The sequence below is a fragment of the Conger conger genome, chromosome 10, assembly GCF_963514075.1.
Source record: "Conger conger chromosome 10, fConCon1.1, whole genome shotgun sequence".
Taxonomy (NCBI): domain Eukaryota; kingdom Metazoa; phylum Chordata; class Actinopteri; order Anguilliformes; family Congridae; genus Conger; species Conger conger.
The window spans coordinates 19,041,195-19,065,571 of NC_083769.1; the positions used below are offsets into that span (position 1 = coordinate 19,041,195).

The 24,377-nt window shown below is 42.9% G+C and overlaps 1 protein-coding gene across 2 annotated transcripts; it reads left to right on the plus strand.

The window, feature by feature from the left end:
* Window positions 1-4,810: 4,810 nt before the first annotated feature.
* On the plus strand, window positions 4,811-24,334 carry klhl21 (kelch-like family member 21). Of its 2 annotated transcripts, none has more exons than XM_061259215.1 (5): window positions 4,811-4,991; window positions 12,510-13,600; window positions 20,420-20,825; window positions 21,947-22,019; window positions 22,592-24,334. In XM_061259215.1, exons 2-5 carry the CDS (start codon window positions 12,574-12,576, stop codon window positions 22,937-22,939), a joined length of 1,854 nt encoding a protein of 617 aa, XP_061115199.1. In that variant the 5' UTR covers window positions 4,811-4,991; window positions 12,510-12,573; the 3' UTR covers window positions 22,940-24,334. The 2 variants fall into 2 exon arrangements, with proteins under 2 accessions (XP_061115199.1, XP_061115198.1); XM_061259214.1 differs by lacking the exon at window positions 4,811-4,991 and adding an exon at window positions 10,927-11,044.
* The last annotated feature ends 43 nt before the right edge of the window (window positions 24,335-24,377 follow it).

Sequence of the window (24,377 nt, forward strand, 5' to 3'; positions counted from 1 at the left end):
CGGGCATGTAGACTATATAGCCAGTCCAGCCCTGGTGCTCATAATAAGGAGTGTAATTTCAGTTTAATATTTAGTCAGCATTGCATTGTAATTATCCATATACATCATGAATATTTCAGCAGATTTTCAATGATTACTGATTTATATTCAGTAGTAAGTCAGTGTGAAGGCCAAATGTTGATTGAATCCAGGCCTTGTGATATCTCCAATTGTTCTTTTATTTCAACAAATGAGGATTGTTTATTTCCCAGCATTCCTCAGGGTGCACAGTATAAGGCAGAATTTTAAAGATGGGAAATCCAATAGGACACTGTGTACTGAGGAATAAAGGTCAGGAGAAAATTAATGTGGCTGGGTGGCTCAATGAGCCTCCTTCCACATCAATAATACAGGAAAGCCCTGAAGAAGCTCATCATTGCAGATAATCTGCCTGGTGTGAGCTTTTCTCTCTGAAGCCAAACACTCTGCTGAGGAAGACACTAAGATCAACCAAAAACACAAAAACACTGAAAACGACTGAAAATCCCAGAACAAATCAAGAACCCTCACATTAAATATTCTTACTATAACTGCCAGGAATCCTATTGAGATGCAGCCAAAGTAAAATCTAAAAATAGACAATGAAGGTACAATATATCTATGCAGAGAAGGATAACTGACATACATGCGCATATTCACTAATATTATACTCATGAAGATATGGGCATAATTATTTCCTCAGCAGGGATTTGCACAGAAATAATATTTGTTTTCCAAAGGCCCTGGAAGGAAGCGGATGGTAATGGAAGAGGATGGTAATGGGGTCTGAATCCAATCCAAGCATTAATGAGATGGTATGGATTTCTGACCAGCCACCCAAAAGCACAGAAGCCTGCCCAGACTGATTCCCTGTGTAAACTCAACAGACAGATTGAGATATGAGCAACTCCCCTGCCCTTTTAATTTAAAAACATTTAAAATAAACACAGTGTTCTTCTGACGACGATTGCTATTGAAATTGAGGGTCTGTGAATGTAATTTTTATACATCGTTAAATGGTTGCAGGGGCAGTAGTAGATGTAGATGAGTAGTTTTTAAAGATTTTTTTTTTTTTTTTGGCCTTTTTCAGCTTTATTGGACAGTATATAGTATAGAGAGACAGGAAGAATGGGAGTGAGAGAGAGGGGAAGACATGCGACAAATGTCAGACGGTCAGATTCGAACTGCCGACGTCGCGGCTCGCAATGAGCATGCGGTCAGTGCTCTACAGGCTGTGCCACCGAGACACCCGATGAGTAGTTTTTTTTTTTTAACAAACTATATTAGATTTTAGTCAAAAATACATTTAATTAGTTTTCAATTATGTAACTGTTTTGAAAAGTGTTGCAACATGCGAGGCAGCTAAGGTTAACAGGTTAACTAGCTATGGTACAGTAGTGCTATTTGCTGGCTAATTAGCTCACTGCTTATTTCTTGCTCTTGCTTACTGTTGCTAGTTGCAACCTAATTAGGGGAAAGGCCCCCATTAAGCCCACATAGCCTTAGACAAAGACAATTTTCAAATAAATAGTAATATATTTTCTCAGAAAAGCTAAAAGATGGAAAGATGAATGTCTTTAAAGGTGGATCTCTCAAACACATGATGGTTGGTGACACTTTCTAGGTTTTTATAAGCAATTTGCATTGAAGAAACACGATGAAAATATTAAATGCGTCCAGTTGTTCTCCTCATAGTGCGTCACACAAGGATAACCACTCCCCTTATCCATCCCCTATAACTTGTCACCCATAGTTTGCACCGCTCACCTCCTGGAGGATTCCTGGTTATATTAATTTTGCTCATTAGCTAACGTTATCTAGCTGTCTAGTTTGCTTTCATAAGGTGATGTTATCAATAATGTTAGCTTGCTAGTTTGCTTTCATAAGGACATTATAGTTGTGCTTTTATCTTAACTTGGCTAGCTAGCTATAAAAAAATATCATTGGATAAGTCAGCATCCTTACCTTACCTATCGATAGTTCATATACTAAGTTAGCTAGCTTTCAGAATTTAGTCTCCCAAGATAAGCACATATCATGGAGGTAGCTATGGTAACAATGTGTGGAAAGTGGGAGCACAGTCTGTCAATCATAGCTAATTCACAGTTCTCATTACCACAGGCAGACAGTTTGGGTAAACTTTTATAGTGGGAAATTGAGAAAAATAAATTTTTTGTTCTGTTATTGCCTGAAGACAACTGGCAAATGTTACATTCAAACACCATGTTACTCCTTTATATACAAAGCAAAGCAACCAATTTAAAGGGGAACACTGTATTTGATGGAAAATAAAGTGTCAGGACTCGAGGAACCAATCGCAACCAGGACGTAGGCAATGATGGAATGTTTATTAAGTCAAGTTAGACAGGCAGGGATCAAACGTTAGCAGACAGATACAGACAGGATAATCTGAATTGTGGTCGGGGTTACAGGCAAAGATTCAGACACAGTAAACTAATCCAAATGGGTGAAGGTACAGAATGTGATCCAGTAAGCGTTAAACAAATTCCAATCAAAGTCCGGTAACAAGAAATCCAATCAGAGACAGAAGGGTAATCCAGAAAGAGAAGGTTGAGGTAAACAAAATAGATCAGAACAGGCAATCCGAGAACCGGATAGATTGTAATATTATAATAATATTTTGACAAAGATATCTATTATATCATCCATTCATTTCTCATTTTATGCAAAAGGTTCAGCAGGACCATAAGAAATTAATGTTGATTTCACAAAATTGTGCTCAGGAATACTACCCAAATCTTTATTTTACGGGAAAATATAGAGGATACTCTGATATTAAACTGCAAGAGCTATTGTAAAAATTGGTTGAAGCCAATGGCATGTACCAGGGCCTGGTCTGACAGATGTATGGGATGTAGGCTTAAATTGCCATTTCTGTAAATTGAGAACAATTTAGTTAGAAACATTTTACAATGCCGCAGAGAGAACAAACAGTCCCTGTGTTGTTGCATTTGAATTTTACACAATATCCATGGGGGCAATGCTGGACAACTTGACCTTGCAATGGCAGACGAGGAGGCTTGCAGTCATCTTGTTATGTGCTCCAGCTATGTTTGCTCTTGCCAAATCCTTGGTCCTTTCAAATTTATCATCCGGGATAACCTGTCGCCCCTTTCCAAATGTTGACAAAGAGTCATTTCGAGTTGCCCTGGGGGACACGGTCAATCAATATTTATGGAACTCGAGAGTTTGGAAACAGCTGTAGCCACGGTGTGTGTGCCTCTCACCAAGCCTGCCGGTATCAATCTGGATCTGAACTGGGCCCCAACACTTACAGCCTGATGATACATGTATGTTTGAGAGCCTGCAGCCTTTGTCTAAATGGAAAATGTATTGAGACAGAGTGGTCATTATGGGTTATGCCTTTGTTTGTTCGTTTTTTTCATTTGTTAAAATAAATTAAGAAAACCTCCACTGGGAAAAGGAATAGATCAAGTCTCTGAAACTACTGGAGGGATGGAACACCATTCTTTCAAAAGATATTCCCTCATTTGGTGTTTTGATGACGGTGGTGGAGGGCGCAGTCTAACACGTTGGTCCAAAATCATCCATAGGTGTTAAAATGGGTTGAGATCTGGTTACTGCGAAGGCCATAGCATATGATTCACATCATTTTCATTCTCATCTAACCATTCAGGGACCCCTCGTGCCCTGTGGATGGGGGCATTGTCATCCTGGAAGAGACCACTCCCATCAGGATATAAATGTTTCATCGTTGGATAAAGGTTAAAGGTGATCACTCAGAATTACTTTGTATTGATTTGCAATGACCCTTCTCTCTCAGGGGACAAGTGGAGCCCCCCACTGCATAACAGCCACCAGACCAGACCCTCACTGTAGGGGTCAAGCATTCAGGACTGTACCGTCATCTTGGTGAATGCCATTCATGCAGTTGAGAATACGGAGATGGGTGATTCATCTCAGCATATCACTTTATATCTCTGTATACCACTGGCTATGGTTACCACTGAACTTTCAAATGTGCATTTGTCTTTGTATGTAGTTATCAACAGACGTTTCTTGCTGACTGATTACATCCTGCATTGCATGCATTGACATTCTCAGTCACCTGAGGAAGATTTGGTCTTCTGTTTTTCATTACATTCCGATCTTATTTACTGAATATCTTTCAAAGTCACTTTGATCATTTTCCTGTCTTGTAAAGGACAGAATAGGGGAGACGTGGCGAATGTCGGTCCGATAGTTTGTTGATAATGCAACTATTACTAATGTAATAACTTGAATTGAAACCATAGTTTGAAACTCACATTTGCTGTATAACTTTATATTCCATCGTTTGGAAATGTACAAACAAAATGTAACGACAGGGGGCGCTGCAATTCTCTGAACGAGAGGCTGAGGCTCTCCCTTCCCGTCTGAATCTAATGGCGGATTTGAAAGGCGATTTAAAACGATTATAAGACCTCAAAGCGTGCCAATTCGTTGCTTTAGCTTAGGTACTGCCCATACACAGATGGTCTTGTGAGTAACAGAATTATCTGTCATCTAATTAAATCCGTTTACTTATTTTAAAGAGAGGCAATTTTTTAATAAATGGTCATCAGAGAGAGATCTAACGTTAACATATTAAATATGACACACAGAATCCTATGTTACTAGCTTCCTAAATATTTCCAGAGCACATTTCATCGTGCAATAAACACGTGTATACACGAAAACAGCCACATTTGTCATGCAACAGTTTTGCGACATTGAAACTTGCTTAAACGTCACGCAGCAGCCTGTGCATCTCCCAATGAGGAGTGAGAGAGTGTTGATCTGACCAAAACTGATATGGGTTCATGGCATAGCGAAAAAGAGACGAGGAAAAACGCATTTTTCTTCTATGTTAAAGTTTCGTTTCTGAAACTGTTGATCTAACATTAGCTATACGCAAATGTTAACAGCCGAAGCAAGCACTTTTTAAAAGAAGCTTTGATATATTTACTTGGGTAAGTGAAAATCGGCTGGCGACTGTCTGGTTTGGACTGTCGATGGTGGATGGGCTTATTTTTGTTCCCCCAGGCAAATGAGCAGACGATGTTTTGTGTCGCGAGTATAGACTAGAAAAGAGTAGACGCCTTATGCCCAGAGTCAAACACGTCGATATGTTGCGTTGTAGGATATCGGTTTGTTTATAAACTAATGTGTTTTGGTTGAAAGGCTTTCTGAATTGTCTCGTAACGTCGACACATTAGAAACCCTAACTAGCTAGCTAGCATGGATTGATTTTACATTCAACCAATTGTTCAACGTTGGTAAGAAGGTTACATAGGCTAGTTCTTCTTAACGTTAATTCTACATTTTGAAAACATAACCCTAACGTTACCTTCAAATGTCCGTTTTCAGAATTTTACCGGACCAATTTGCTTTGTCGGCTGATGAAATTGCTACAAGTTCCTGAGATCCTTTCGTGCCGACTATTTACACCCCCACCTGTCAATTTAAAATTCACGAGTCTTCCTAATTTTGTTCATAGACTATGCCACGAATCCAAGACGCATATTGTCATTTCCTGCTTTTCCCCTTAGTTATGGAAGTATTATTTATTCTGCATTGTTATCATCACGTTTTATTGAGTCAAAGAACATTTTTCACAGACTGTAATGGCAAGACAAATGACCAGTATGCTAATAATATGCATAGGAATGAACAGTAGCATATCTATATCTAATTCCACACTTGGGGACCAATTGCTTACTGCTGCAGTTATTGCTGAATACTCTTGTGAGGAGTGGAGCTGCTTCCCGGGTGTTATGGCTCAAGTGGGCCTTTGTTGAATAACGTTGCCTTTTTATGGCAAAATCACACTTGGCCGCTGAAAATGGCAGCTCACAGAGGGCACAAGGTCTGTTCTGGCTGGGGCAGGTTCTGTCTGCTGTTTTGTGTTTACAGAACTAGCACTCTGGACATCAGCTTGAAAGCATCAACCTGTGCATGTTTTTTTGAAAGTTTATTGAATATTAATTGAAAGTACTAAGGCAGCCACGGGCCAGAGGATTACTGATAGAGAGACTGACTTACGTTTTTCAAAGAAAGTGGAGGGCTCATTTTTCCAAATTTTTGGGATTTGGTCCAGCCAAATAATACATGTAACATTCCTGTAGTCTGTTGGCAGAGGTATTGGATAGCTGCTGTGTTTTTATGTGCCTCCCATGGTCTGCCTGTGAACCTTGTATACAGTATATAGTCTAGTTTTTAGATGAAAACATGGTTATTATTATTATTATTATTATTATTATTATTATTATTTTATACATCGGTGTGTACCAGATTTCTCCAGCAGAGGTCAGCATCAGTTGCTTTGATGTACTGTGTCACCCCTGTGAACTGGCGGAGGGAACAAGACTGGTTTTGATTTAAGTTATTCTGTTTATTCAGTCTTGTTTTCCTGATGTAGCCTTGCCTACATTCCTGCACTGAACACACACACACACACGCACATTAACCCAGTCAAGGCTACTGTCCTGTCCCTAAATCTCTAAGGCTGAATCTGTGCCACTGATGTAGTGATGTGGTAATCTGTTTTATTGCATTCCTCCGCCTGGGGAAAGTGTTATTGTATGTGATTCACTTTGTAGCTGAATCATTAAAATGTGCTTTTATGTTCCGGGGAAAAGACATGTCCACATACTTTAATCTCTTAACCGTTACCATTTGATTCCGTTTTTTGGCTTCAAACGGTACGGTGTAGAGAATTTTAAAACAAGCCCCCAAAACAGCAGAGCCTACTCATCCCTCTTATTAATATTCAGAACTGGCTGCTTTTTAAAAACCGGTTCAGGATGTGACTTAGCACATCATTAGTCTTTGAGTGTTACATCTACATACACACTTTCAGGATGAGTCAGCAGTAATTTGATATCACCAGGAGGCTATTTTCTGGAACATCTCTGTGTGTTTGCACGTGTGTGTGTCATCCATTAAACAGTGGAATCGTCAGAGGTGTAGGCCTACCTACATGCATACATAGAGGAGGTTTGCAGAAATCGGCATTTTGGCTACATTTACATGGTGGTAATGATGATTTGTTTCAAAATGGAAAAATGTTAATCCTATTGAGAGGAAAATACATTTTAAGGCAGTGTTACTGCTTCATGAAAAATGCTAATAGTCTTTGAAGGGATCGGCAGAGGACTTTTTGAGGATTGACATTTCTAATTGCCAAAGCCAAATCACATTTAACCTTCCATTAAATACGTTGGATAAGCAACATATTGAGCTGTTGTCACAATGGCTAATTTGGTTTCCTGCTATGGCAGCAGTATTGATGCTTGGCCTTGAAGAGCCGCAGGGTGGGTAGTTTTATTTCTCACTCAAATCCAGCACTTAATTGCTCAATTACAGCGTTCAATTGCAGTTAATTTACCTCATCAGGTTTCATGGGTCTGGATTGATTACTGATTTTAAGGGGAAAACCGAAGATTAGGCACACTTCAGCTCTCCAATGGCAAGAGCAAAAAACACTTCTGCAGTGGCTTAAATGTTATTTTCAAGCTTAAACTAAGTGGGGTCAGTACAGACATGATGGAATATCAATAAGCCATTTGTTTAATGAATTTCTAAGTTCGGCTTGAACATGGTGGCAGCAACGGAAGCCAGCTTGTGCAGGGGTTAAAGTTCAGAGGTCAAGCCTTGTGCAGTTTAGACTGTACGGTAGGCTTGACCTCTGATTATTATGAGCATCATTTACAGTTTAGCCATTTAGCACCAGCATTCAGCCAAAGCCACTAAAGAGAATTTCACATGGTACCAGGTAATGTTCTATTCATGTACGGGCCACCACCAAGGTGAGTGCCCCAAGTCCTCAGTTTTTTTCTTTTATTTCTTTTTGACAGAAACTTTTAGTTATGTAGAAACATAACTGTTGGGTGCTGTCATCATTGATTGAAGATGGAAAGGGCCAGTGCGAGATTACTGTTGAATGCGTGCAGCCTCCGTTAGCCAGCGAAGGATGTTCAGAAGTGGTGGGACACGTGCACATTTTGGCAAGTTGAGGAACAGGCTGGCAGCAGCTTTCTGGACCAGCTGCATGGTGGCACAGGCTGGTAAGCTGGTTATAGTAAGCAGTACAGGAGACCACACCAGGGCACAGGCTGGTAAGCTGGTTACAGTAAGCAGTACAGGAGACTACGCCAGGGCACAGGCTGGTTACAGTAGGCAGTACAGGAGCCCACAGCAGGGCACAGAGGATGGAACTTAGTGAGTCTGCTTTCTCTGAGTAAAGCGTGACTGGGGGGGTGGGAGCTGTCTCAGCACTTTAAATCCATTTGTTTTATTTGTTTAGGGTGAAGGAAGTTAATCTCTTTGGCCATGGAGAGATGAGGACCATCACAACAGTGATCGTAAACGAGTCTGTAAACGGGGCAGCAACACTCCAGAAATTTTCGGCGTTGCGTAGTCAGCACATTCGTCCCTGGGGCAAAAGTGATGAAACGTTTACCCCGCATATTTCGAGAGGGTTATTCTCTCTTCCTAAATTTAGGAAATGAGCACACCCCCTGGCCCTGGCAGCTGTGCTGGGACACGGAGACAGCGTGTGGCCGATCCCCGTGTGGGGAGAGTGTGTGGTGTGCTGTCCCCAGGGTCACGTGGCCTCCACACAGCAGTCTGTCTGAGCTCACATCCCTGTCCACACATACCCAATCGGCCTTCCCTCCCATTTTAACATTTTGCCTTCTATTCTTGGTCCGGGCTGGTAAACAGACAGCTCGTAATCACCCCGGTTGGTTAATACCCCCACAGGTATGGACTATGGAGGGAGGGGAGCAGGAACTGCATTGCTTCGTTTATGTTTTCTGCTCTCAGGTTTTACTTTGTGACTATTTGCGTTCCTCTTCTTCTATGACTAGTGCTTAATTTCCAAAAAAACATGCAGTACGAAGTCCTGTCTTGTCTCTCTGCAATGAACAGGCAAAGACGCATATTCAGCACGGTTCTAGTTTAATATCAGCCAGCTGCACTGTAGCTAACCACATTCAGTATGTCCATTTAATAACTGATAATTGATTAATTTTTATTTTTTTACATTTGACAGTCATAGGCTGGAGAATGTTGAGTCTGAGTCATTGCGTCATTCCAGAAGGTTCTGTGCTGTACCCTTGAGCGAGGTGGAACAGAGTTCATGCAGAGGTGGCGCAAAGGGTGACTGACGGCTTAATGCTATTTTTGTTTTACGCGGAGCTTTGAGTCACAGGGATGCCCACATGATCGGGAATCCATTGATATCACTGGCGTTTCCCCTGTCATCCTGTGTAATGTGGAATCCTGGGCAGAGGAACTGTGGACACTGTTCAAATCTGTGGTATGACTTGGCCAGAGAAGCTCAGAAGTTATTTGATGTAAGGTCACTTTCTCAAACATCTAGCACAACTGACTTGTTTTAGGGACTGAGCCTGGTTTGCTCTACAAAAATGGTACCAAAATCAGATTTGAAGAAATTCAGAAATTCCTAACAAGATACGCGTTTTCCCTAATACAGTCTTGATTTTTTTCCTAGATATCGAACTGCTAAACAAACCTCAGTATGACATCAGTGATTTGCAAAGCAGACTAATGTGAAGTTTTACAGGCTAGTGTTAGAGGTTCCACCTCCTGTAAAACTAGCCATTTGTTACAGCAGGCACCCCCCCCCCCCCCTTAAGGCTGCTGCTAGTCTTTTCCTAGCTCAGGTTGTGTCAGAAGCCAGAGAACAGGACAAGGATTATTGCCCTAATCATCCCCTGTAACCTGAAGTTGTAAAGTGAACTTCCCAGGGTGGTAGCCCATAGAAGAGCACTTTCGGCAGGCTTAAGGAGCGTGCGTGTTTGCGTCTGATCCCCTCAGAGCTGAGCCCGGCCTTTTGAGATCCTGCTACGGAATGTTCTAGGCCCCTTGGCATCTTGTCGTTTTTCACACCGCTCACAGCTGGGCACTCCGGGCCCGGACGTTCTGACCGGCTCCCGAAAAAGTCTTTGTTGACCAAAGGGGTTGAGCTGCCCGAGGCTTACGTAAAACCACCTGGAATTTGGGGATATTTTTAGCGGCCCCTGTTTCTGTCCGAGGTGAAGTCTGAAAAACTTGGGGCGCCTTAATGAACAGTAGGCAAAATGAAGCTGTGTGAGCCCTGCTGATTTTCTGTCTGATCTGCATGAACAAGATCAAGTGAGCTTAGTCATCCCCCCTACTCCCAACACCTGGAAAAAATAGTTTTTACTGAAGTGAATGTATCTGCAGTGCTTCAGCCCCGCCTGGCTGATAGGATTGCTTGAAGAGGGCATCCCTCTAGTAACACTCAGTGATGCACACTTGTGGTCCACTATGGCCTGGAAAGTTGAGGCCCCCCTTGAGTGTTGGACTGGACTGATGCTGGAAGAAGGTCAAAGGTCAGCATTAAATGGAGTTTCCTTTGGGGGAGTGCCGTAGGGGAGCCATATTTTTAGATGAGGAATGTGTCGAAGGCTGCAGTCTACATTCATACACAACCATAATACACTTGTATTTGACTTGGTTTTTGTATTAATGTTGTGGGTTTTTTTTTCTGCTGACACCTGAAAATGTTGCTTTCTAGTTTCAGTTGCCGTTTGCTTACTTTGTGCATGACCTTTTTTCTTCAAGGATAATTTAGTTTTTTGGGCCAAATTATGATCAGTAGGCCCAGTTGTTGGGTAATCTGTGTTTAGACCTTGTCTCTAATGACGAGAAGCAGTGCATTGCGCATGTTTGAGAAGTCATTTGGGATGGCTTATTCCTGGACATGGGGAGGGGGGGGAGGAAGGTTGATGTAATCCTCACTGTGTGAGTTTGGAGGGCATGAGGTGTGCAGGCGCCCCCACCCCCACCCTCTGAAAATGGACACTGCCAGAGTATTTATAGCCCCAGAGCAGAGCGCGGCTCACTTTCTTAAACACGTGCTAGGAACTGTTCACATTCGAGACAGTGCGGCTCGTACCTTCTAGAACATACCGACTTCCCTCCGTCGCACTCCATCTTTCTTACTTCAGTCCCCAAAACGGGCTTTCTGCAGGTAATTTTCCACCTTTCTTATGTCTGAACTTTCTGGAAGTGGAGTTTTCTGAGCAGCGGGGACTCGTGTTGAAACTTCTCTACTAATCCAAGTGTTGAAATTGTCAGACATTGTTGTACAGGCGGTAGCAGTCCTTTGTACAGAGGTATTATGTGTATGAAAATACTATACTATTGGAATGCTGTATATTACCATGGAATACATAATTTTGCATCTGTATGATATGAAGAACTGAAACTTGTTGAATTATAGCCAAGGCTGTGTGGAGTTTGTTGTGGTGGTTCTGAGATGGTGTTTAGGGCATCTTACTGGGAATGGATCTGCAGATCGGGTGTTGTGAAAATGTGAAAATTATTGTCATTCCACGAGAAAATTAACTCGGCTGTCTGGCCTGTTCCTCAGAATCCCTTCATTTTTATTATTATTACCTGTTTGTAAAGACTAAGACTGAAGCTAGAGCTCTGGTTACCAGATAGTTATTGAAAAAGAAATGATCGATGATCATTCAAAATGGTCGCCTTTTACTGAGGCATCATTTTCAGATGTCTGAAAAATGGAGATACAAATCTCATTCTGTTTTGTAAGATTATAAGAACAACCAAACATAAGTTATTCATACCATATAAACAAGTAGCTAATCTATGCAAAATAATGGTTATGGTGATGCATCTTCAACAGAAGAAATTGGCATATTGTCACACATGGGCATATTTTTGTCAGCCTCATTTTTTCATCATTTCACAGAGATATGTACACAGTTAATTTGTGGAAATGGATATCACCCTTACATAACTCCTTCATGTTAAATGTTTACGTTTTCTGCTGTTATGTCTAATGTCTAAATGAATATAATTGTCCTTGGCCACCAGAATCTTTTGTTCAGTGTTCAAAAAGAAAAAACGATAATATATAATTGGCAATGGAACAGAACCTCAATGTGCAAGATTATATTTCCTATGGTTTATAGTTGTCAAATGTCACCCGCCTTGCCTGTGTTCAAAGAGTGTACTGCATTAAGACACAGTATGGACCATAATCAGGATTAAGAATAAAATTTATTTAACAATGAAGAAATTCCGTAAGGACAATGACCTGGTGCACATACCAACGTTATGTCACTATGCTTTCTTTGTGAATGTGTCATGAGTGTACTATTTTACCCATATGACTTTTTGTTCACAATGATTTGTTGATCTAATTTTCATACATACCAAATATGTATAAAATAAGTCCCATATTTGGAACAAAATGGTAGTCCCCAACTGGCAGCCATTTTGGAATGTCTTCAGACCCTTGTAACTGCATGATATCATGTCTAAAATTCTGTTTCAGTCATTTTAACACACAAAGCCTGCCTAAAGGAAGTACGAGGAATATCCGTAAAATGGCTAAATCCTGGTTGAATGTTGATGACTAGACCCACGTGGTTTATGGTAACGATAACCACGACTCTGTTTCTCTGTAGATGGTCACAGACTTCAGGAGGCCTGGAGACTGATAGAGAGAGCGCGTTCCAGAGCACCGGTCCGATGGAGAAGCCCGCCATCCAGACGCAGCCCTCCACGCTGCCGTTCTTCGACACCTCCCACGCCTTCAACCTCCTGCGCGGGATCCACGAGCTCCGCGCCGAGCGCAAGTTCTTCGACGTGACGCTGTGCGCCGAGGGCCGGGAGTTCTGCTGCCACCGCACCGTCCTGGCGGCCGCCAGCACCTACTTCCGCGCCATGTTCGCCGGGACGCTGCGGGAGAGCGCCATGGACCGCGTGGTCCTCCACGAGGTTTCGGCCGAGCTGCTGGGCCTGCTGGTGGACTTCTGCTACACGGGCCGCGTCACCGTCACCCACGACAACGTGGACCTGCTGCTGAAGACGGCCGACCTCTTCCAGTTCCCCTCCGTCAAAGAGGCCTGCTGCGCCTTCCTGGAGCAGCGGCTCGACGTCTCCAACTGCCTGGAGATCCAGGACTTCGCCGAAGCCTACGCCTGCCGCGAGCTGGCGACCAGCGCCCGCCGCTTCGTGCTGAAGAACATCGCCGAGCTGGCCAAGGGCAAGGACTTCGAGCGGCTGCCCTGGAAGAGGCTGCTGGAGTTCGTGTCGGACGACGGGCTGGCGGTGGACAAGGAGGAGACGGCCTACCAGATCGCCGTGCGCTGGGTGCGGGCAGACCCCACGCGCCGTCTGCACTACTGGCCAGAGCTGCTGCAGCAGGTGCGGCTGCCGTTCGTGCGGCGCTTCTTCCTGCTGGCGCACGTGGAGAGCGACCCGCTGGTGTACCTGTCGCCGGCCTGCCTGAGGCAGGTGAGCGAGGCGCGGGCCTTCCAGTCCTCCGAGTACGACCGGCACGACCGGCCCTGCCAGCGCATGAGGCCCCGGCCCTCCACCGGCCTGGCCGAGATCCTGGTGGTGGTGGGCGGCTGCGACCAGGACTGCGATGAGCTGGTCACCGTGGACTGCTACAACCCGCAGACCGGACAGTGGCGCTACCTGGCCGAGTTCCCCGACCACCTGGGAGGAGGGTACAGCATCGCCGCGCTGGGCAACGACATGTATGTCACAGGTAAGCACTGGAAGGGGGGGGAAACTTTATCTATCAATATTAGAAGCTGTGCAAGGCATAAAACAACGCTCAGCGCTTTACTATGAGCAGAGTGCACAACAGTGGTGGATCCTTTTCAGGTTTCGCTCTTAATTGTTTAATGAGGCCTGATGCTTGCTCTTAAAGGCATACTATGCAGGATTTTCACTTTGAAAATATTGTAAAACAACTTGCTCAGTCATTACTATGATACACTGACAACCTGTGTCTGTGTTCACTTCAGCCCAATAACTTGCTTGTCTACTTGTATTTGTTATCCTAAGAACTCACTGGGCTGCTTCTGGGTGTGGGCCTTTTTATTTTTGTTCTGTATCTGAAAAGCGAATCTGAATGTACATGTACATTTTAGAATGGGTAATGGACAAATAGAGCAAATCTAGTGTTTTCTTTCCCCATATTTTGTAAGTTATCATCACATCATTTAAGACAGATTTGGAGTCTTGTTTTGGTTTTTGATTAATTGAACTAGAGCCTCCACTGAGTCCATTAAAGTGACATTGTTGTGTTGGATGGGGCTTTGTACATTTTCTTGGTTGTAAGTATTATATGTGACACATTATAAATTAGATGGATCGATCATACTTAAAATCAGGGCCTACATATGAAGAAATACATTTTGGCTTCTTTATAGGAAAGTCAGACAGTTAAGTTTAAACACACAACTGTTATTTGTGTCTGTGAACATATGGCAGTTTCCCCGGGTGTCAGGGTCTCCTGTTTTCGCGGTTGTGAAATGGTGCTTTTATTAAATTGTGCTGAGTGAGATGGGGAAACCACCTCCGTGAGCACAAGGAGGGGTGTGGGGAGCTTAGGGAGGGAAACATCTTGGAGCCACACTTGTGATCTGAAAAACATTAAGCTTTCCAGGTGCAGGCGCAATAACACAGAAATCTGTCTGTAGAAATCTTCCAGGAATACCAGGGTCAGGTCATTTCAGGGATAGGAGTCTTCCTGAGTTATTGTCCTGTTTAATCGGGACATATTGATTTGTAACTGTAAATCTTGCTGTGTGTGACATGCTCATGACATACCCAAATCCTCTGCTTTTGGCCAAGACATCCAAGGTCTGAAAATCTTGTGAAAGAGTACACCCTCATTTATGTTTGGTCTCTGTTTATTAAGGGATTATTATTATGGGTTTTTTTGCAGAGGAGTCTCAAAAAGGGAAAACAAATAGTTGGCAGGCGCTGACATTAACACTATTGCTGGCTCGTTAAGGGCACACAGAGCGGGTCTCTTGTTACAGAGGTTACAGGGAGATGTTCAGGGAAAGGTTACCCGCTTACTGACAACCAGTGGGTCAGTATCTGTCCAGATATAATAGTGCATGGCCAAAATGTGGGCACTGAAATATAATTAGATTGGTACTTCAATATGGCATTTATAACTGGCTGGCAAGCCACCGTGGCCAAGCGTACCTACGGTCAGCTGACAACATATTGATTTATTACCTGGCTTTGTGCAAAGCTCAGCTTTGTCAAGCTGTCCACAACAACTCCAAGGAATGCAACCTGATCACTTGAGCTGTCACGGTCACTGGTATACAGTGGCTTCTGAAAGTATTCAGTTCACTTCACTTTGTGTTGTGCCACAACAAAGGGTCTGAATACTTGCGTATGTAAATGAGAGATTTCAGTTCTTTGGATTTCGGTTCTTGGATTTGGAATAAATTTGCTCAAATTCATAAAAACATTTTCACTTTGTCATTATGGGATATTGAGTGTGGACCAGTGGAGGCTGGTGACTTCCAGAATTGAGGAGGCCATTTTTTTCCGCTTGCTCACTTCACTCGCGATGGAATGTTCCCTGTTCTCTTATCTGTCTTTGTGCTGGCCAAAGGCATACTATTTGGAGTGTAAGCTACAGTCAGAAAGTTCTGGCTGATGAAATTCATTGTGCAGAGCTTAGCCTTGTGCCTTCCTGAAGAAATGACATTGCTGTAAGTCTATGAGCCTGCCTGATAATTAAGCTGAGAAATGACATTTGGATGTAATATAAATGCCAAGTGAACATGTGTAAAAGGCAGGAATTTTAATTATGTAGTTAAAAACAATTTTGTTTAGCTTACATTTTTCATTCTTCTACAGCTTCAACATGTAATCACCAATTTAATCAAGTTTAGCATATAAAAAAGATAAGATAACACTTTCTTTATCATATGTAGTTTTATTCAATATATTTAATATAAAATATGTAAAAATATGGTTCCAGTTGGCTTTATCTAACGTTAACGTTATCCACTAGAGGGCAGCACTCTATTCGTATTTAGAGTGAATTTCCTCACAGAGCAACAATTCGGTAATTTGATATGGAAGATTATTAAATTGACTTGTAATAAAACGAAATGGACTACATTAAAAATAAAACTGTTCAAGAAATCCCAAATGGTGTCTAACATGACCTATTGAATGTCATTCTCACTCCCTAGTATCTGGAATCTGCATATCTCCAGCCCAAGATCTCAAATTGCGCTAGAATCTAGCAAAAGTGTTTGGCCAAATGAGCTATAAACTCCAGGGGTGTTCTCAAAATTTCCTGAAAAGCACAAGTTGATAGGACACTCGTAGCCACTATGGCGAGTGTTTGTTTGACTGAAGTGACTAGCGAATTCTCAAAATGGCTTCTGTGTTGAATAGGAAAGGAAAGGACAGTTGATTCCAAATGAACCAGTAGCATGTGATTGGACGAACAAAATGTCAATCTTTCAGCCCTGGACACAATGCATGGTGAGGCCAGGCCTCCGTTGCCCACCCATTTTCAGTGATCTGGCCAATCACATATTGGCATGAAAAAAAATGCATTACATTGACTTCTATGAAAAGCGAATTTCCTAGGGGAGGCCTGGCCTCCCTTAATACAAACTGATAGGGAAATCTGGCCTGTTGCTTTACAATTGCAATATCGGGTTTTAGCCATGGGAAAATTTAGATTTATGAACAAAACTAAAATAATATGAATATAAAAAATAAAAAATATGTTTTTTGTTAAAATAAATAAATAAAATAAATATATTTATTGTTTTTTTTAAATCTCTCTCTTCTCTCAAATTATTGGGGAGGCCAGGCCTCCTCCACCTCTATGGAGGAGCCTCCACTGGTGTGGACTGATGGGAAACGTTGCAATTTTATCAATTGAAAATATAATTTGCAACAATAAAGTGTGCAAAAAGTGGAGTTTAAATACTTTCTGATGCCACTGTTTTCTGTCTGACTGTCTGTCTATGCTCCTTCTAAAATTTGTTGTACTTCCATATGCCCCCCCCCCCCCCCCCCTCCACTTTTAGTTGACTGGTCAACAGTAGATGGATTGAGGGGAAAGTATGGCAGTTCTGTACATGAACTGACAGTTCGGAATATGCATGTTGTCTCTTAATCTTTTTTATGGTGTAACAAAGATGAGCTAATGTGGACTTAAGACACAGACCGTACAGATGAAGTGAACAGTCTTGTAGTTTTTTGTCATACAATGTCAAAACATTCAAATTCTTAAGTCTGCTTGTTTGGTTACTGCTCGACCACATTATCTATTCTCGCTTTCTCCTTTATTGGAAAAACAAGAAAGGAAATATTTGTGCATTTGCGCAACGAGTACTCCGTAGGGTATTTGGTAGGTAGACGCTCCTGTTTGGTATTCTATTTGTATTCAGCGGCTGTTATTAGTGTCATTCTTTTCACCTAGCTTTGAAGCATTTTTTAAATTTATTCTAATGGAATGATCTTAATTTATTTTACAAAGCTTTTAGGCATTTTTTTAATTCAATAAAGGGCTGAAACAATTACAGTATGTGCTCATTTGTAATTGCATAGAAAATGCTAGAAAATTGAGGTATGAATTGGCTGCTACAGTAATTACTCGTATTGACTAGTATTTGTTTTTGCTCCCCGTTGTAGCCCCCCCTCACACACACACACACACACACACACACACACACATACGCACCATCCCATAATCCTCACAGCCGTATTGAACTCTGCCGATAATAGAGCAAGGCCCATGCCTTATCTACGGAATGGGAAGCTGCTGGTGTGGAGGCTGTCCTCGAGCTCGTAACAAAATGGCATCCTCGTGTCACCCGCGATGAATTAGTGACAGCTGACCGGGGCAGAGGCTCAGAAACGCTGCGCTCGTCCCGCTGTGGTCGTAATGCAGAAACGCACAAGGACATCCTCACGGGCGTACACTGCTCTGCTACATAAGGAAAACTTGAGATGGAGACACAGACTTTATGATTCCCTAAAGATTTTTCCCAGCAGCTGAGCACGAGTTCCCTAATGGTTCTCAGGTTCACTGTGCACCTTAATGTTGCTGCTCACAAACAGCTGATTCTCGGAACTCGGAGCTGATTCACCGATGTTCGTGCCAGCATCTCCTTTACCCGCACTGTAAAGCCAGTCATCCATCACTTGCTCCGGATGAGTTGGGGTGGCAAACAGCACTGCAAAGTCTCCCGTAATGCCCTCTGAGACAATTAACGATGACCTGAGGACATTACATATCACAAGCTGACCAAAGCCAAACTAAACGAGCGAAACCGTTTAAGCAAGTTTCATGCCTAAATATGAACAATGGCAAAACATTTCGGTAATGTCATGCTATATTGAACATTATATAATATAGGCCATAGCTATATGTTTAGCATTTGTTTGTTTCAAAATTATTCTGAGCCAATGGGCCCATTTTCATCTAAGCATAGGCTAGCTTTTAAAAAAATCTAGTAGTGGTGCCAGAAGTTGAGGAGTCTTTATATATATCATTTATATAACCAAGGTGTCAGGTTACACTCTTATGCAAGAAGCACATGCAGAAATATATGTAGGGCCAATATTTGTTTACCGGTCTGTTAGTTCTCCTGAGATCCTGTGATCATTAGGGTGATAGTTGATCTTACAGTATTACAGGGTCAAATGACTGTTCAGGGAGGGGCTAGTTTTTCAGATGGCCTACATGTTTGGAATATTGTGTATGCATTTCCTATGCAATATGGGTTGCTTGCTTCTTTTGGTTTTAAATGGTCTATACAGTGCAGTGCGTAAGCATTTGGACAGTGACACAATTTTTGTTGTTTTCTAGTGTGTACTCCACCACACTAGATTTGAAATAGAGAATGGATATGAGGTTAAATTTCAGGCTGTCAATTTAATTTTAAGGTATTTGCATCCATATTGGGTGATCTGTGTTGTGTAGGAATTGCAGCCCTTTTTTATACGTAGTCCCTCCATTTTATGGGAGTGAATGTAAGACAGATTGAAAGAAAGTCTTATTTAGTACTTGGTTGCAAATCCTTTGCATTGGATGACTGTCTGAAGTCTGTGACCCATAGACATCACCAGATGCTGGGTATCTTCCCTGGTGATGCTCTGCCAGGCCTGTACTGCAGCCCTCTTGAGTTCATTGTTTCTGGTTCGGTGTTTTGCCTTTAGTCTTCAACTTAATTTTGCTCCCCTAAAATGTGGGGACTGTGTATAAAAAGGACTATAATTCCTACACATATCACCCAATATGGAGGTCAATTCCCTCACATTAAAGCTGACAGTCTGCACTTTCATCCCATATTAATTGTTTTATTTCAAATCCAATGTGCTGGAGTAAAGCTAGAAAAAAGAAAAAAAAGAAGAAAAAAAAGGTCACTGTCCAAATACTTATGCACTGCACTGTTTGTTACACATTGGTCTAATGATGCCCATTCCTGACTTGCAGAGAACTGACAAAACTGTGACACTGATAAAGTGAGGCTGTAACCTTTATTTAGCCAAGTTAGTTTTGAAATTCTTGTAATTATATTGAGGTTAAAATCTCTTTTGTGACCAAGACATGGAAAATAGATAAAATAGAATATAATGCATTTATAAATGCATGTACTGTTCAGAGAGAGGGGGAGAGGGAGTGAGAAACGAGCGCTACTGACACGCTGTAGTCCTTAGTGTGGATGTCTTTCTCGCTGTGAGGGAGAGGAGCAGCAGCCGGGGGGTCTAATTACTGCTCCAAACCACCGCCACACCAGGGAGTGAGGCGGGAGCAGCTGGCCGGCAGCCGGTCTCTCCCTCCCTCCCTCCCTCCCTCCCTCCCTCCCTCCCTCCGTCTCGGGTCGCCTGCCGTCCCATCCCTAAAGGGTTCCTCCTCTCGGTCACATCCGTTCTCTCCGCCGGGCAGCGTGGGCCCCCCAGTGGTGGAAGGCGACAGTCAGGACAGCTGAGTCACCGTCTCATCTTCTGCCACTAACTGCACCGTTCCGTATACTCTTTGAGAGCTTTTTCTGAGATATTTGCTCGACAGCGTCTTGTCCATTTGCCACGCAACGCACTATATCCCCAGACTCCCGCTCTTGTGCAGAACATGCTACGTAATGACTCTGACTCTCAGCTCTGTCACTGGTGTAACTCGGTATTGTCTTTGCTCAGTGCCTAAACATTTGTGTAGAAGTAAATGCTTAACCATTTTAAAGTGTAATTATTATTATTTTTTTAATGTATTTTGTTTTTCAAAATTCAAAGTTGGTGTTCTCGCACTTGATTGTTATATCAGCATTAGAATGTTCAGTTCAGATGAGAAGAACATTCTAGTAATATATTTGTGCTGTTGCTCCTTAAATGCTCCCTTTTTGTCCCAAGCCTGCCATATGGCACTCAAACGTAACTACCGTAAAATCCCAATCGACCTTACACCTTTTCAACAAATCAAAATGACTATATGATTGTTTTGAGCCCCCTATTAAATTCTCAGCTTTCAAAATGTTTCTGGACTGGACTGAAAGGGCTGACCGCAGTGTGCTGTGTTCGGCAGGCGGCTCGGATGGCTCGCGGCTCTACGACGGCGTGTGGCGCTATAACTCCAGCGTGAACGAGTGGACGGAGGTGTCCCCCATGCTGAAGGCGCGGGAGTACCACAGCACCTGCGTGTTGAAGGGCCAGCTCTACGTGGTGGCGTCAGACAGCACCGAGCGCTACGACCACACGCTGGACTGCTGGGAGTCTCTGCCGCCCATGCTCCACGCCATGGACAACTGCTCCACCACCACCTGCAGGGGCTGCCTCTACGCCATCGGCTCGCTGACCGGCCAGGACACCATGGTCATCCAGAGCTACGACCCCGGGGCTGGCCGCTGGGCCCTGGTCAACTGCGGCCAGCTGCCCCCCTGGTCCTTCGCCCCCAAGACCGTCACCCTCAACGGACTCATTTACTTCGTCAGGTGAGCCTCGGGGTGGCAGGTTTATACCACTGCTCATCTACGACTGCTCATCTAAGACTGCTTTAGACCAAACTGAGAGTTTTATCATGTGTAAAGGTCACTTACCTTTTGGCAAAATTGTAGATCTTGAATTCTATTAAGGCCATTTCGATTCTTTTATTTTTTTAAACAAGAGTGGCACATTGCCGACCACAAGTTTGGTGGTATGATACAGAACCATTATCATCATCATTCAGAAGGCGGGAAAGGTCTGTCTGTTACCCTTTTGATGCTCACATTCCATATATTAGTAATTGAAATTTTTTTTAAAAACCTGGGTTGAAAATTCCATGCTTCCTTTAGAATTTAACACCTTAGAATCAGGTTTGCATTCATGAAAGCCAGATATGTGGAGATCTGCAGCTGACTAGTGTTCTTAAATCGATACACAATACCTTTTTGAAGCTTTATCAGAAGTTGTAAGGATCTGCTGAGATGTGGCTATCAAGAACACAACCTCTGTCTCCTTCTGCATGCCCCCTTTTTAATCAAAGAAAGAGGACCATATCATAAGCATGTCAAATTTGTATCGATATGGGCTGTCAACTTGAGTTGAAAAACATATTGAAAAACAGTTGAAAAACATTGCTATGGATATATAGATCAGGATGAACTAATTTTAGGCTTGGATACCAATGTTACGTATTCTTACACATAAGCTTCCCCATGTTGCAGTTACAAGCATGTCTGACCAAATCTAGCTTGCGTTTTCCCGCTGTACATTCTATGTAATAGACAATGACAGAGCATCACTGAAGTCAGGGGATAATATCTGGAGCTGCTCATCATAGTTTAATTTACACTGATACAATGAAGTCAACTTGTTTGGCTTTGAAACTCCATGTATTTAGCAGTTGGCATGAAACTAGATTGTACAGTCTATTTCCCCTTGATTTATTCCACAGTAAAATGTGGCCATTTTGGTATCTGTCCAGTAACTAGAATTGTGTCTCTGAATCTTCATTTATGCAACTGACACCAGAGTTGAAGACAGGAATGATTTGCCAAGCTAACTGCAATGTGGTCTCCCCGTTTTGATGAGAACTGGGGTTTGCAGATGTCTAACGTGGTCTATGTTGCAGGGATGACTCGGCGGAGGTTGACGTCTACAACCCCCTGAAAAACGAATGGGACAAGATCAGCCCCATGAACCAGGTCAGTAGTCTGCATCTGAACAATTTCCAGGAAACTGAGATTAGGATTTTCAAAGAATAATGACATTACATTACATTATTAGCTAATGCTTTTTTCAAAAGTGACTTAGAGTTAAGACAAAGCCTGTTGAAAAGTGAAGTGGGGTTAAGGGCTTGCTCAAGCTACTTGGGTATTATTGTGGCCACACTGGGGCTTGAACCACCAACCTTTTGGGTCCCAGTCATGTACCTTAGCCACAAGGCTACAGGCTGCCCTCATTACAGGGATTGAAATGCTGATAGGAAATTTCTAATGCTTGATACACTATCAAAGCGTTGTTTTTTTTATTACATGCATGCTCATTTTAAGATGTTTTTATGAAATTTGTTTTTACTACAAGTGTTTAATCGATTTATAGCAAAAAGACCTGAGGGGAGTATTCACCAATTCTTTTCTATTAACTAGGAGTTGACCTTGGATCAGTTTTCTCTGTCTATATCCTAACCATATGCATTATGAACTAAATGGCAAAGCTGACCCTAGATCAGTGCTCCTCCTCCTCCTATGCTTTACGGTTTGGTCTTCTCTGGCAGGTCCACGTGGGTGGCAGCGTAGCCGCCCTGGGGGGTCGTCTCTTCGTGTCGGGCGGCTACGACAACACGTACGAGCTGTCTGACGTGGTGGAGGCGTACGACCCCTCCACCCGCGCCTGGACCCACACCGGCCGGCTGCCCCAGCCCACCTTCTGGCACGGGAGCGTCAGCATCTTCCGCCAGTTCATGCCCCTGGTGTCCAACGCCTTCGAGCCGGCCGACACCCCCGACACCAACGCCATCCACCTGCACCGGCACCACCGCAACCAGGCCCTGCACAACCACAACCACAACCACAACCACAACCGTGAACTCAACCGCGAGCTCAACCGCGACCTCAACGCTTAGCCCCCCCGCACTCCCACCTTCACCACGACGATGCTACATCCAGTACTCCGCACTTTACCACTCGTGAACCCCGAAACAAATACGGCGAAAGCGGTTAGCTGACCCTCAGATTCAGACTCCTGCTCGATTGATCGGGAGAATAAGATTGTCCTCTTGGTGCTGTGAAGACGTTCGGACATTGATCAGCACCCCAGTGCTGTACCGAAACGGTGGCAGGAAACGGAAGGCATGGTTGGGCTGCTTAGGATTTGTGCAAAGTTGTTTGTTAACCTTTAGCTGCATTATGGTATCCCTGTAGGTTATAGCAACCTCTTAATCTGTGGAGATGTCTTGGGAAAAGGGACAGGAACAAATTTCCATTAAAATGCCACAATTTTAGGTATTCATAAGACTATATTAGAGCTTTTAAGACCACTTCACAGTAAGTGGGTATATTTACCGTCACCTGTTTCTGACATTGTTGTAAGAAACATACATTAATCAAAAACATATGATAATGTCAGAATACATATATAATCAATAATCAGCCCTTTACAATAGAGACATTCCAAAGGTCATCCTCCGCCCCTGCTCAGATCACACAGATTGTGACAAATGCTTCAGCCAATGTAATAATGATGCATTGAGTCCAATGCAGCACTAGCCATCGAGCTAAAGTCAAACACAAATTTGCAGTGCAGTTTGTGGACGGTCTCTTAAGCGTCATTTGCAGAGATGCCCTATATTGTGGCCGGTATGCACCAGACGGTGAGGCCGGTTATATCTGGTTTCTCCAATGTTCCAGCTCTTGGCTTTTGACACGTCGCGAGACCCCACCTCCGGTCTGGCTTCGCCATGGCCGTGTTGTCCGCTTGCATGTGAAATCTGTCACATCCTCCAGAGTTCTGGTTGCTGATAGATACAGTCAGTTATTTTTATAGTAAATTAAAAGTTATTTATGTACCTGTATTTAACTGTGTAGTGTTAAGTGAGAATGAAGTTGACTGAAGGGAGTTGGTGGGGGATAGTTCCGACTGTATTTAAGCAGTTGAATGCGGGACTCTCCCTTGATATTAACATGAAGTAATGGTGGAACTGACGGTCTTCTATTGAGGAAGAAATCAGGATCACTGCATGGATAACTGGAAGCTGCGATGTATTCTCAAAGTTAATTTTGTATACAATGGTGTTTTGCAGGTAAACATAGTGTAATGTACAGTAAGCTGTAGTGGTTTATTATATTTGCATTACTAGTGATTTGTTTGTTTTTTGTTGTTTTTTACTTTTTTCATATAAAGCGTTTGTGTTGTGGCCAAATCCATTTTATTGCCGTGCAAACTGTCTTAGTTTGCGGGCAAAAACAAAAGTGATGTTCATAAAGTGCAATCACCTATTAAAGCTGCAGGCAGACCTTTAGATCAGTTTCCTGTTCTTATTGCCTTACTAACCGCCTTCATCT

Excerpts from the sequence above, each read along its gene's own strand:
- klhl21 (XM_061259215.1), top strand. The coding sequence starts at position 12,574 with ATGGAGAAGCCCGCCATCCAGACGCAGCCCTCCACGCTGCCGTTCTTC. Across the intron at positions 20,826-21,946 it reads GGACTCATTTACTTCGTCAG|GGATGACTCGGCGGAGGTTG; the intron begins GTGAGCCTCGGG and ends TCTATGTTGCAG. Across the intron at positions 22,020-22,591 it reads AGATCAGCCCCATGAACCAG|GTCCACGTGGGTGGCAGCGT; the intron begins GTCAGTAGTCTG and ends CTTCTCTGGCAG.